Here is a 13,483-nt window from a genome sequence, read left to right as displayed (position 1 = left end):
GAGATGGAGCGAGTGAGATTACCTGGCACATGGGCTAACTTTAAATACTTCCTGCAGCGGGATATAATACATCTTAGTGGTGACAAAGCTGCCATACAACTGGAATATGCAAGCAAAACCATCTGACACAGGTACCTCTGGGTACAGCAGAATACTGAGAAGTTTTGATGAAGGAATGAAGTTATGAGAAATGCAGTCTCTGTGACAGACAGAAATTCCAACAAACAAATGAAGAGACGGTTAAAACTCCAAGTTAATATTGTTTTCCTGTATACAAAGTCATAGAGTGGACTAGCTCATAGCCTCAGCTTACTGGGTTCAGTATTCTAGAAGGCTCCCACCCCAGGCTTACAGGACAAGTCCTGATATACCTCATTCTTCTTTAGATGCATAAAGAACACAATATCTATGAGAAAAAGTAAAGACGTTGTTGGTATAGAGGATTGGAGAGGGTATGTGACAGCAGCACAGCCCCACTCATAGAGAATAGGACTCCATTATACCTACTAGCAAGTCACCTTTCAGATGTTCAATACACAGTGTCATTAAGGTTCTGAGTCAGAATTACTCTAGAAAGCAAGGAATGGTTCAAAAATAAAGCTCTTTATTAAATAATAAAATACCCATGGGGATGGATGCATCCTCTCACCTACTGCAGTGAGAAAATTTCACTTCTGTGCTCAGGTGATGCTTTGTGACTCATTATGAAAGACATCTGCTGCGCTCATCCGGAGCCACAGAACATGCAGGAGCAACTAATCATTCTGACACATAATAAAGTAGGTGGGAAGTCATGAGACTCATTTTACAGGGTTGTATATGTCTTGTCATGATGATCAGCACAGCAGCCAGCTGTTGCTCTTCAGTATGTGTGTCACCGTCCTGGCATTGGGGTCAAACTCGAACTGTGATGATCCTCGGAAGAAATAAAAAAACCCTGTAGACACAGATGAGAAACATGATGACACTTTCTTAAATCAATTAAGTTTATGATATGACTAAGAAGGGCCACGGGCTGAGGCAGGAGGGAGTGTACCAGGTGACTCCGCCTGACACTGAGCCGCACGGTTTGCATGATTTAACCCGTTGACTGTTTCTTACTCAAAATGTTTGCCTAAAGTGAATGAGGACAAACTGAAAATTAGGAAAGTTTAAACATTTCCCTAAGGCAATAGCCCTAATAAATGGCAGAGTGAGGATTTAACTTCATTTCTCTGCTTTTGAAGACTGTGCTAAAACACCATAATATACTATTTCTAAACAGAATCCAAGGGATTTTAATATTGATGTAATAATTGAAATTTAATATTTTTTCCACCCTCCCTTCAAGCAACTAGCTCTTAGATCACAGTGTGGGAGGCAATTAACCCAAGAGAAGAGACAATGATGAAACTTATTCACAGTTTATTTCCTTTTCATGTATATTAGGAGAAAGTTTCTTTAATAATAACAATGTCAGTGGTGTCCTGAATATCATATCTGAAGCCCAGCAGATCCCCCAGGTATGACCTCAGAGGGAGTGAATGTTTTCCCATAAATCATTACCAGCAATCAAATTTTGTCAATTAAGTATGTGAAAGGAGCCCATTATCTATTTCCTAATGAAGAATGTGAATAATTTCAGACTGCAACAGGAGCCCAGACACAGTCGATACAAAAGGCAAGAAGACATGGTGGAGAATGCCATCAGCCACCAGCCAGGACAGTTGGCTGTATCTCATACTGACACAATGGTCAGAAAGACAGTGACTTCACTTTGAGAGTATCTTAGTGTTATAGAACAGTCTTGAAGATTGTTAAAAAAACAAAAACAAAACCTTAGACGAATTTTGCACCAGTTACAAAGTTAACATTTTCAGGCTTTGAGTAAAAAAGACACAAGGCAAATGATTTGAAAGCTTTCTCCATCCCATAATTAGCCTCCAAACGATGACACCATTGCATACACTAGCAAGTGTTGGCTGAAAGGACCCTGATATAGCTGTCTCTTGTGAGACTAGGCCGGGACCTAGCAAACACATAAGTGGATGCTCACAGTCAGCTATTGGATGGAGCACAGGGCCCCCAATGGAGGAGCTAGAGAAAGTATCCAAGGAGCTAAAGAGATCTGCAACCCTGTAGGTGCAACATTATGAACTAACCAGTACCCCGGAGCTCTTGACTCTAGCTGCATATGTATCAAAAGATGGCCTAGTCGGCCATCACTGGAAAGAGAGGCCCATTGGACTTGTAAACTTTATATGCCCCAGTACAGGGGAACGCCAGAGCCAAAAAATGGGAATGGGTGGGTAGGGAAGTGGGGGGGAGGGTATGGGGGACTTTTGGGATAGCATTCTAAATGTAATTGAGGAAAATACGTAATAATAAAAATATTAAAAAAAAGAAACCTTTCCAGTTTCTCACTTCATTATTGACATTAATAACCTTATCGAGTTTTGATCAATCAATTTCATGTATACTTTGGTAAGCTTTAGGGAATATTAAAATTTTGTGGGCACATATTTTTTGTAACACTTTTATATAGGAGTCTAAGAATATTTCAAAGAGCTTAGCATATATTTAAATGTGATACCATAAAATACCCCAAATAACCTTGCTATTGACAACATGAAGTGCTTCTTACCAAATTCGTGTAACACAGCATCAACTTGTGGCTCAATTCCTGGAAAATCATCTGTTATCTGTCTTGGGAAGCCTTTATCCATAACATGTCTTGTCTCATCAAATCTACAACAAGAGAAAAAAAATTCAGATCCACACTGTGATAAGTCCCATCAGACACAGTGTGATGTGAGGCTTACAGTCCTAGGTGGGGTCCTATGACAACTTTTCAAATTGTGCAATGCTAAATATTTATTTTGTGTGTGTGGGAGGGGTATGACAACAGTCATGTTTCCTGGATTTGCAAGCATCTCTTATAGAATAATGGATGATCTCTTGAAACAGGGACATCATACTAAAGTCTATAGAGATTCTATATATGTACCTAAGGTCAGTTTTCTAAGCCTGGACACACAGTCTCCACGGATCTACCTGTCATAATGAGTAGAATCTATATAAACAGAAGATGAAAGCTGAGTTACAACACTTGGCTAAAAATAGACTTTTGGTTTGTACCACACTAGGAAGGACTTGTTAGAGTCTCCAGTCTGTTGCACACGGCTTTGCACAGCAACCTCATGATGAGAGGCAGTGGAGAGAGAAGGCAATATGTCTGTGGCCCTCTGGTCCACCGTTCCTCATGGCCAGTGATGCACAACAGAAAAGTCCTTTGCATTTGTCAAGTTGAACCTCCACATCGTCTTTTGCTTAATCAGAAAATTTGAGGTTTGGAAACATTAGAGGGTATGCAGGTATCCTTAAATAGAGAAAACGAACTTCTGTAATTGTGCTCTATGCAGAGTTTCCCAATGTAGCTCACCTCCAGTATTTGTCCCCTACAAAGAAGTACGTTTTCTTCTTCTCCTTTTCAAAAACAGCTGCATCAATCTTCTTCACGGTGGGAGGAAAACCGAGAGTGTGGATCCCCTTTGGGTAGCCTGCTTGGACTTCATTTCCTCGGACTGCCCAGAACTGACTTCCTGTTCAATAACCACACCCAAGAAATTTTGCTCAAGTGAGGCTAATTGGTTTTGGAAATGAGAATAGTGAATTGTTGTGATAAAGATGAAAGCTAAAGTCTTGGTTTTTCATAACTGCTAACCTATGCTTAGGTCATCACAGGAATTTAAAACAATAGTTCCTGGCTGAGTGTGGTGGCATAGACCTTTAATCCTGGCACTGGGGAGTCAGAGGCAGGTGAATTTCTGGGAGTTTGAGGCAAGCCTGGCCTACACAGTGAGTCTGAGACCAGCCAGGGCTACATAGTTAGACCTTGCCTCAGAAATAATACTTTTTGAATGAGTAAATGGCAAATGAGCAAACAGATGAACAGATTCACTATCGTTTTAAATTCACTTTTACTTATTTATTCTGTATTTATATCATTTACTTATTCTTTATGGGTTATCGTAGCCAACTGTAGTCATTTCTTATAATAACCTCTTGGTCTACACTTCTAACACGTCCCTCATAAGATTCATCTTGGTCAGACTTGTTTAAAATGCTCATTCACCAGTTCCAATCTGTTCTCCTTCTTATAAAACATCTCAATTTTAACAGAATGGAGAGATTTCCTAGTGCAAAGACATTGCATTAGTCTTTCTTTTAGCAAATTAAACATTTGTATAGTTTTTACCTTTAAAAATCAGAACACTGTCCGTGTTGTGAGCCTCATAGGCAGCATCTAAGTCTGAAGGAAGAGTGGGCCAAAATGCTGATATCAAATGAAATTCAGGCTCGGGATTCCAATGGGATCTGCGCCAGAAGTACCTAATATACAAAAACCACAGTAGTCTTTCTCTTTAAAAATCCTAAGCATGGAGGAACAGTCCTCTGCCCAATGACGATTCACCTGTTTGCAGCGGTGTGCACTGGATTGTCCCACATGTGATTCCAGGCAACGGATACAGCCTGGGTGACAGGAACGTTCACCCCGCTCCAGTAAGATTCCATTCAAAATTATGTAAAACATTATATATTTTAGGAATCCACTAATATTTTTTTAAATGTTGTGTATCTTTCTAAATGTGAGCACCTTGGAAGATGGGACAAAAAACTTGGTGACAGGAGATTTACATAGGCAGGGCTCTGGGACAGCACAAATGGAAGGGATTTTTCTTATCTTTTTGTACTACTTGAGTATTGTGCATGCACATATACCAGGTTTTCTAAAATGAATTAATTGAAATAATAGTACTTTCTAATAAGGATAAAAATACTTGTCTGGTTCTAAAGATGGGGGGGTACTTTTAGAAGGTCTATGAGTTATGATATATAAAAATGAAAATAAAAATAAGAGACAAACTTCCCTGGTTATATGGATCTTATATTATACTGGCCAAAAATCATCTTCTGGGAGTCTAAAAAAATGTTCTGGACAATGCTAAGGAGATCTTTAAAAATACACTATAAACCAGAGCTGGATGATTTTAAAACATGCCAGAAATATTTATTATATTATATTTATTATATATATCCATTATATATGATCTTAAGTTTCTTTTTCTTTCTGAGCATTGATTACCAAAAGAGTAGCTAGGAAAATATTTTTGTCTAACCTGTCTTTAAAGAATAGGACTTCCCCTCTCAGCGTGCTGACTGAATCAAAGGACAAAGCAGGATCACATTTGTCTGGGGTCTCAGGTCTTGGAGAGACAGACAACACAGGAACCACTGTGGCATCGGAGGAGGGACCGGCTCCTGAAGGGAGTAGTTTAGGAGAAGCAAATGTTATTAGGTCAGGAATACATATAACAATTTACAAAGTATTTAAACTTCTTCATGGTGTTTTGAGATGAAACAGTATGTAGACATTTAATCCAGGGGTTAGGGAGGAGGCTCAGTTGGTGGTAAAGGAACCTGCTGCAGGCCTGATGACTTGGGATGTCTCATGTCATCACCACGTAAGACACAGATGGTGAAAGGAGATAACACACTTATTTCTACAGGTTGACCTGCACATGTATGCCATAGCACGCACGCACGCACAGGCATACTTCTCTTTCTCATACTTCTCTCTCTCTCTCTCTCTCTCTCTCTCTCTCTCTCTCACACACACACACACACACACACACACAAGTGCACACGAGAGCACACAATGTAATAAAAACAAAAGTTTTCCTGAAGACTTACTGTACCACATTCTTAAAGAGCACTGACTAAAGCAAGCAAGCAAGCAAGCAAGCAAACAAACAAAAACCACCCCTAAGCCTCTTTTTCTTCTTGCTTACCATACAGGGATTGAATGCCCTCTATATCATCTTGAGAAAGGTGGAAGTTAGCTGGGCTTGTGGAGAACCTGTAGACTGGGTACATCAGAGATTCTTTCTTGTCGGAATGAAAGAGACCCAGGGAGTGGCCAAGTTCATGGGCTGCAACCAGGAATAAGTTGGTCCCTGTTTGAGAAACCACAAATATTCAGAGTGTAACCGTTACTATTCCACAAACAAACACACATTGCTCATGCCAACCACACAGGGCATCCGTTTTGTTTTGTTTTGTTTTGTTTGTTTGTTTTTTGAGACAGGGTTTCTCTGTATAGCCCTGGCTGTCCTGGAACTCACTTTTTAGACCAGGCTGGCCTTGAACTCAGAAATCCGCCTGCCTCTGCCTCCCAAGTGCTGGGATTAAAGGCATGCGCCACCATGCCTGGCACACACAGGGCATCCTTGGGATCACACACTGTCTTACTCAATTACATTCATTAAACTACTCCTCTATTATGGGATTGGTAAACAGTGGTGAATAGCAGTTAACAGTGGTGAACAGTGGTACACAGTGTTGAAGAGGTTACACTCAAACCCTGTACAAGATCCTGAATTGTGGAAAGAAAGTTGAATGGCACTCACCATATTGTACTTGGAGCAAAGAAAGAATGACTCAGCTTACATGGTTCATTACCATGTAATGGGTAGATTACTAATAGGGCTTCAGGTTGCTACACAGCGAATCAGAAAGTACAGATAGCAGAATATTCCATTTGAGACTTGCTCTAGACAATCATGTTATTCTTGGACAACTCATATCTGACCTTATCCTACCTGAGGGTGCAAGTGTCCATTTCTCATCATCATCGAAGTGAACATCTCCATAAAATCCAGGGCCAGGTGGGTAGGCATGAGCCAGACTCTGTCCTGGCCCATCAAAAGGGTAAAAGTCTCCGTGTTCTGATGGTAAACAAATGTACAGAAATGTAAGTATTAGAATTTCCTCCAATCCCTTTTCAGTAAGAGAGCTCAGGGGCTGTATGGTTTGACAGTTTATTTCTCTTGAAATCTAGATGTAATCTTCAGTGTGATGGGAATGCTAGGCAGCCATCACCTTTAGAATACGATAAGGGTGTGAGTCTTCATGGATGCTTAGTGTCCATTAGTGTCTATGAGAAAGAAGTTGGAGGCACCTCTTGGCTGCTTTTGCCATAGGAGGTAACACAGGTGCTACCTAAGAACACACCAGATTGAGTTTTCCCACCCCCTTATTTTATATTTTTCAGATTCAGGAAGTCTGAGTGATACCTTTGTGTTGTTTACAGATCTTCCAATGTGAGATATTTTGTTTGAGTAGCCTGAATAACTCAAACACCAGATGAGAGCATTACCTCCAACTGCAAAGGAGATCATTATGTCAGCCTCTCCTTCAGAGATCCTGGAGAAAGTGAGTGGGGTCACCTCCTCCCAGACCTTCAAAGCTTTCTCAATGGCAGAATCCACACTCTGTCTTGGCAAATCTGGTGTATAATTCACAATCCTGGATAAGAGAAATCAAAGAAGGTAATCTTTGCTTCTGTGATGCTCCTGACACATTTATAACGCTGTGTGAAAACTCTGGAGCCATTACCTGTAGGTGATGTGGGATTTCCTCCATTTTGGCGAACCTGGGAAGGTACTGAAGCCACCAACATCAGGAACACCACACCTGGGCTTGTGCATCAGCTCCATAGTGTTGGAGTCCAGCTTCCCTGTCATCTCCAACCCGAGGAACTTCTGCATTTCTTGAATTTTTTTGACAACAGGACTACTGTCCTTTCTTTTGAAAATTTGTTTCTCATTTTTTTTAAAGTTGTAGTATTTTTCTAGGTATTGCTAGTGGAGAAACAAGCATAGTTTTAAAGAGGTTGCTATGAAATGTAAACACATACACAAATCTCAAGATCTATTTTAATCATTCCCAGTTTAGTGAAACACAAGTAGATGTAGTGCTTCATTTGATTTTTTTCCTGCAAAAATCCCTCATTTTATTATTTCATTGCAATTTAATTTGCTACCAAAGCAAGGAAGTCGGCATAAATGTATGAGCACATTAAATGGATGTATCTAAGTTTTCTATTTCCATTATTAACACAAACCTGTCAATGTTGAGTGTTGTTGGATAAATTCATTTTTTTTCACAAATGAAAAATTAGAGTATTCTTTGCTTCTTGAAGTTGTAGGAGATAAATATTATCATGCCCTCCCTCCTAAAGTATCTTAAATAGCATAATTCCAGCACAGGAGTGAGCTCATCCATTCCCAGTCTCCCCACTTCGGCTGCTGTCATTGTTATTTACCCCCAGTAACTGCGATTCCTTCCTTCCCTTTTCACTTTTCGGTGAAGATGGAGTTTCTACCTCTTACACTTGGATATTTTCCAACACAACTTCTAACTAACTCAACTACTGCTGCTGGAAGACCAAAGGGCAAGGCTGTGCCTCCACTTTGGTTGAAGCGGATCCCCACCACTGACTGATTACCTGAGCAAGATCCATGCTTGGGTGGCCTTGTGTCACTGCCCCATGCAGAGGATACGCTGAGCAGATTGGTAGGCTCAGCAGTGCCAGGATGGCTAGTGGCTCCATACAGACAGTCTTTACTTTAAAAACCGATCCTTCTCTAGCACCTGGTTTCCATATCTTCCCTTTAGTGGCCACTCTTTTATAGGGAGTCGGTGTTTAGGTCACTAAGCATGACTCACATGGGTGCTATTTTTAATCCAAATGACTACAAGAACATTCATAAGATGAAGAGAGAATAGCTTACATCAGTGAATCCCTCAACCTAGTAAACTTGAAAGAATGCTTAATCTCAAGGATGTGGCTTCTGTGTTTACAAAGAGGAAAAGGGACTGTCTGGGTAATTAATATTTGCAAAATGTTTAGATATTTTGAAAGCAGTGTAATTTTTAAAAACATGCCTTAGGCTTACATACATTCAGGCAAGGAGTGAATAGTTTAATGGAAAGAGATTGCAAAGTGAATGTAAGGACTGCTGTCTAGGAAGCTATAATGGCAGAAACTCCATTGCTGGAGTCCTTGGGTAAGAGGTATTTCCAGCCCTGGGGTAAGAGTACTCTGAGAAAGCAGTCAATACGGAGGAGGAAATGTACAGAGGTAAGAAGCTTGGGGCCCACCTACTCTCTGTTTCAGAATAATTGCTATAAGCATATACTGGCTCCATAAAGACGTGTCAAATGGAAATCAGTTAATTAACTATTAAATGAAAATATTCTTCCTACCTCTGTCCTCCTCTTCCTAAACCAGGAGGCTTTGAGGCCTTTGAGCCACAGCTTGGATGAGGGATGTGTACACTAGGCCAGCCAAGTCAGCTTGTGGCTTAGTGTAGGCACTACACAGAGAATATGCCAACCTAAAATTCAGAGAGGCAAAGAGGCTGACAGACTGAACCATCAGCTAGACTTGAGCAAGTATGTAATTTTATCCCGTGATTGCTTTCCCTATGGAAAACAAACAAGGTCTTGGTTTTATGTGTACTTCATGCGGGCAGCAAGTGCCTTTTTACTTTATTCCTGGGTTATTAGCTGATAGGGCTTGTTAGCAGGACAGATTGCTAACTGCCTGAGGTGCTGAGTCGACTCATTCTGAGATGCCTCATATTCATTTGAATCATTCCTTTGTTGTTGGTGGCACATCCTGCTGATGGTTCTTGTTGATCAGAGTTATGATTTTGACTGTGGTTGACTAACCATGAAAGGGTGTGCCTTGCAGGAGTGATTTTGGTGGATAAAAGAACTCTACTTTAGGCCACCACACCTGAAGGAGATTAATAACTTGGGGGTAATGGAGTCCTGTTTATTTTTAAGTAAGTTATTATTTATTAAATGTACCGAATATTTATAGAGTAAAACAAGCAGGCTTATGCAGTTCATTAAGGCAAAGTGGAATCCTAGAACAGAGCTCTTTTATGTGAAATTTTTAACTACATGTTATCTTTAATCTGCAGAACAACCTAAGAAGGTCAAGATTAGAATCATAAAAACTGAAGAATGATTTCACAGAAGACTAGCTCACCATACTTATATGCCGATCAAAAATGTTATGGCTTCTCTGGGTTGGTAGGTTAAGAAGGGACACAAAAATTTCCCTGGGAAGGGGAGAGAGAATAGATTTAGCCGATGGACTGGTTGCAGGTAGGAGTGGGAACAAAGGATCAGGTGGTGGGGAAGGGAGAAATACTGGGAGAAAAGCTGTATTTGTGAGGCGTTTTGGGGGTGAAGAAGAAAGCTAGTGCAGTGTAAACTCCAAGAGTATCCCTTTGTAAGACTGCTAGTGATAGAGAAATGGATCCTGAACCAGCCACCTTCTGTAACCAGGCAAGGCCTCAAGGAGGGACTGGGGCACCAACACAATCACAAAAACTCCGGCTTCCAGTTTGTTCTGCCTGCAGAGTGTTCGGATCCAGAGCCTAGCACCAGAGAGACTTCATCCAGCAACTGATGGGAGCAGATGCAGAGTTCCACAGACACACCGGTGGAGCTGTGGGAGTCCTGCTGAGGAGGGGTAGGAAGGATATGAGAAAGCAGAGGGGTCAGGGACACACCAGAAGAATACAGCCCACAGAATCAACTGACTGGGACTCAGGGTGGCATGTAGAAACCAGGGAGCCTGTGGGGGTCTGACCTGGGTCCTTTGAATATATGTTATGGCTGAAGCTAACTTGGTGTTCTTGTGGGAATCCTAACAATAGGAAGGGGTAGCAGTGTCCCTGACTCTTTTGCATACTTGTGGGACCCTTTTCCTTCTACTGAGTTGCCTTGCCAACCATTGATGTGATGGTATTGAAAGACTCCAAAAGGAGCCCCTCGCTTAGGCCTCAGGACAATAACAGACACCCAAGAACTCACGATAGACCAAGATTGTTGCAAACCACATGAGGCTTCAGGGAAAGCCAGAGCTCTGGGGATGACTCATATCCCACGCAGGGGTAGAGGAGTTGACCTCGAGGGGAAAGAGGTCCCAGTTTTTATAGGCCCTCAGAGGGGAAAGGAGAATGGGGGGAGTAGGGGATTTCCAGATCTAAACAATATCTATTCTAAAATGATTGATTCTTCAAGAAATGGGTATGGGAGGGGTACAAGGAAAGATTCTAATGAAGGTGCAGCAATGGGCACACACCTGGTCAGAACACTGGCAGACACACAGGTTCGAGGAGCGGCCAAAGCATTGTGCACCTTTATTTTTCTAAATTAGTGAAGCTAGTTCTACTAACAGTAAAATCTATTTTGCCAATTTCAGGGCTTCTGAGACCTTTTACATTCTGCCAGGATCTTTCAGTATGTGACTGGTCTTATTGTAGCTTGATATGTGGAGTTTGGTTGATGTCCCTGGGATGTCTGTGTTTACTGAGGGGAGGCAGGATAAGGGGTGGATTTGAGGGAGAAGGGAGGTAAAGGAGAGACTGGGGGGGGGAACAGGGAGGGAAATCTGTAGTTAGTCAGGATGGGATTCCTTAACTTTTCTTATGGTAAACTGTATCTGGCTAAGACTGTCCTTTCTTATCTTAGTAAACAACTAACTGAAAAGCCTGGAGCTGTAGGCTCTGACTTTATAATGCTAATTAGTACTTGGTAGGTAACTTTCTAGTTGAATTTTAAGTAGGGCGTTGGAACTCTGGCTAAGTTTGACTGAACAAATGTGAAATACACTATAATAAGAATAACACTAAGTTGATATTCCTCCGCATTTTTGGATGATAGGTGGGAAACAGGGAGAAGGGGTTCGGCCGGCTCTGTAGTATAAGGCCAATTGGCTTTTTTATTTTGGGGTGGGAGGCAGTGAAGACAGTACGGTCTCCAATCTCTCTCCCCCTATTAATTAAGTTAAATAAGGCAACGCTTAACTGAGGTGATCAAATGATTTTTTCATCCATAGATGAGTGGGCCTTTAACCTTGGCTTGGGTGGACATTGACCCGATTCCTCCCGTGGGTACTGGTAAGACCCACACCTGTGGCTCTCGGTACCTTTTGGGGAGGTGAGGCAGAGCCAAAAAATATTTTTGATTTTTAGCCAAAATATGATACCAACCTCTTTCTCACAGGAAACTCAGAAATGGTCAAGCTGGGCTTTTTCCTGCAGTGCTCTCTGCACCAAGCGATGCCCATACTGAATTTGTACGATCACAAACCAGTATGCACAGTTTCGAGTGCTGTGCAGCTCCTAAAGGAGAATTATCAACCTCAGATTTAGCAAGACCTAGGCAAGAATTATGTCATTAGTAACACCACGACTTGTGGCTAAAATAGGAGCTGGAAGTCGTTCCTCCTCATCCCTGTTTTTTTCACAGCTAAGGACACCTTGTAGTAACAGCAAGGGTGAAAAGCCAGAGGTCAGCTAAGGGACTAAGCCTGTCTATTAAAATAAAAACCAATCTTTATTAATATAGAAATATCTACTTTTCTAGCCCTCTAGGAAAACCTAAATTTTTAACTCAGACTGAAAGCCACATGCTGGAAATGTCCTTGGAAAGGAGATAACAGCAGCCACCTGTGTGCTCTAGGGGGGCGGGGATGTACATCCGCTGGTCCTGGTCCCGCTCGAGAATGTTGATTTACCTGCTTGAAAGACAAAATCTCGACAGTGAGAAAGTAGGAAAGCAGAACTTCTTTTGGGGAAGTCCAGGTACTTTATTTAAATGCAAATTGTAAAGCTGAGGCTAGTTTCCGGCCTCTTGTCAGGAGCTGGCTCAGAGAGTAGCTTTTTTCGGAGCCTGAGTCCCCAAGCCGACTTTTAAGCAAAAGAGGAATTTTAGTCCTCAAGGTGATACTTTAGAAGATTTAGAATCTGTGTTCATCTGACGAATTAATTTATCTGGCAGCCACTGCGCTCTATCTTTATCTCGTGAAAAAACATAAACTGAGCCCCTACCCCAAATTAGAACTGGATCTGGACCCTTCCATTTGTTAGTCAGGGAGTCCTTCTATTTTACCAATGTATTAAGTGACCAATTGCTCTTTAATAGCTTTTTTCACTAGCTGTAAGGCCAGCAATCTTTCTGAGGTTAGGGATCTAGGGGAAGTGGGGGATGGGCTCTGAATTAACTTTGCTAGGTAATTTAGAATATAGGAATCTCTAACATTGGACTAAATATTAGACCAGTCTAAGATTGAGTTAGAATGGCTGGTCACACTGAAGAAAAGAGAAAAATCATTATGACTCTATTAAATGACTAATTTTACTAAGTCTGAATATACAGTCTCTGATGTACTATTGCCATAAAGTTAAAAGGCTAGAAGCTAGTCTAAACTGGAAAAATGACAAGTAAGGATGGATCTAAAACATGAATTTAATTTAGTTTTTTAGTCAATTTAATCAGGACATGAGTCAACTTACCTACCAGCTCGTCACACGAATTTATATGTTTCTGCAGCGTTCTGTGGAGAAAACCTGTTTTTCTCTTTTCTAATAAGGTAGCTGTTTTAGGATTAATCTATATGCCAATAAGTAGATCCCTTTAAGATACTATAAAGCATTTATTAAACTCTTTGACATTAAAATATTAGATTTTGAAAATAAAGGTAAGACTTCAATAGTGTGCATGGGAATGCACTAAATAGTATGCACGGGGATACAATTTCTCTCTTTTGTCTTTTAAGAAGTTAAAGTTTTAAAAT

General features: G+C 41.0%; 1 protein-coding gene across 1 annotated transcript; it reads right to left on the bottom strand.

Annotated features, from left to right (window-relative positions):
* Positions 1-585: 585 nt before the first annotated feature.
* On the bottom strand, positions 586-8,486 carry Mmp10 (matrix metallopeptidase 10). The gene is made up of 10 exons (NM_019471.3): positions 8,330-8,486; positions 7,438-7,682; positions 7,199-7,347; positions 6,642-6,767; positions 5,832-5,996; positions 5,160-5,301; positions 4,238-4,371; positions 3,422-3,581; positions 2,624-2,727; positions 586-937 (listed from the first exon to the last, which is right to left on the bottom strand). The coding sequence occupies exons 1-10, from the start codon at positions 8,432-8,434 to the stop codon at positions 837-839; spliced, it is 1,431 nt and encodes a 476-aa protein (NP_062344.1). The 5' UTR covers positions 8,435-8,486; the 3' UTR covers positions 586-836.
* Positions 8,487-13,483: the final 4,997 nt, after the last annotated feature.

Source organism: Mus musculus, chromosome 9 (assembly GCF_000001635.26).
Source record: "Mus musculus strain C57BL/6J chromosome 9, GRCm38.p6 C57BL/6J".
Lineage (NCBI taxonomy): Eukaryota > Metazoa > Chordata > Mammalia > Rodentia > Muridae > Mus > Mus musculus.
This window is presented reverse-complemented; position numbering and strand designations above follow the sequence as displayed.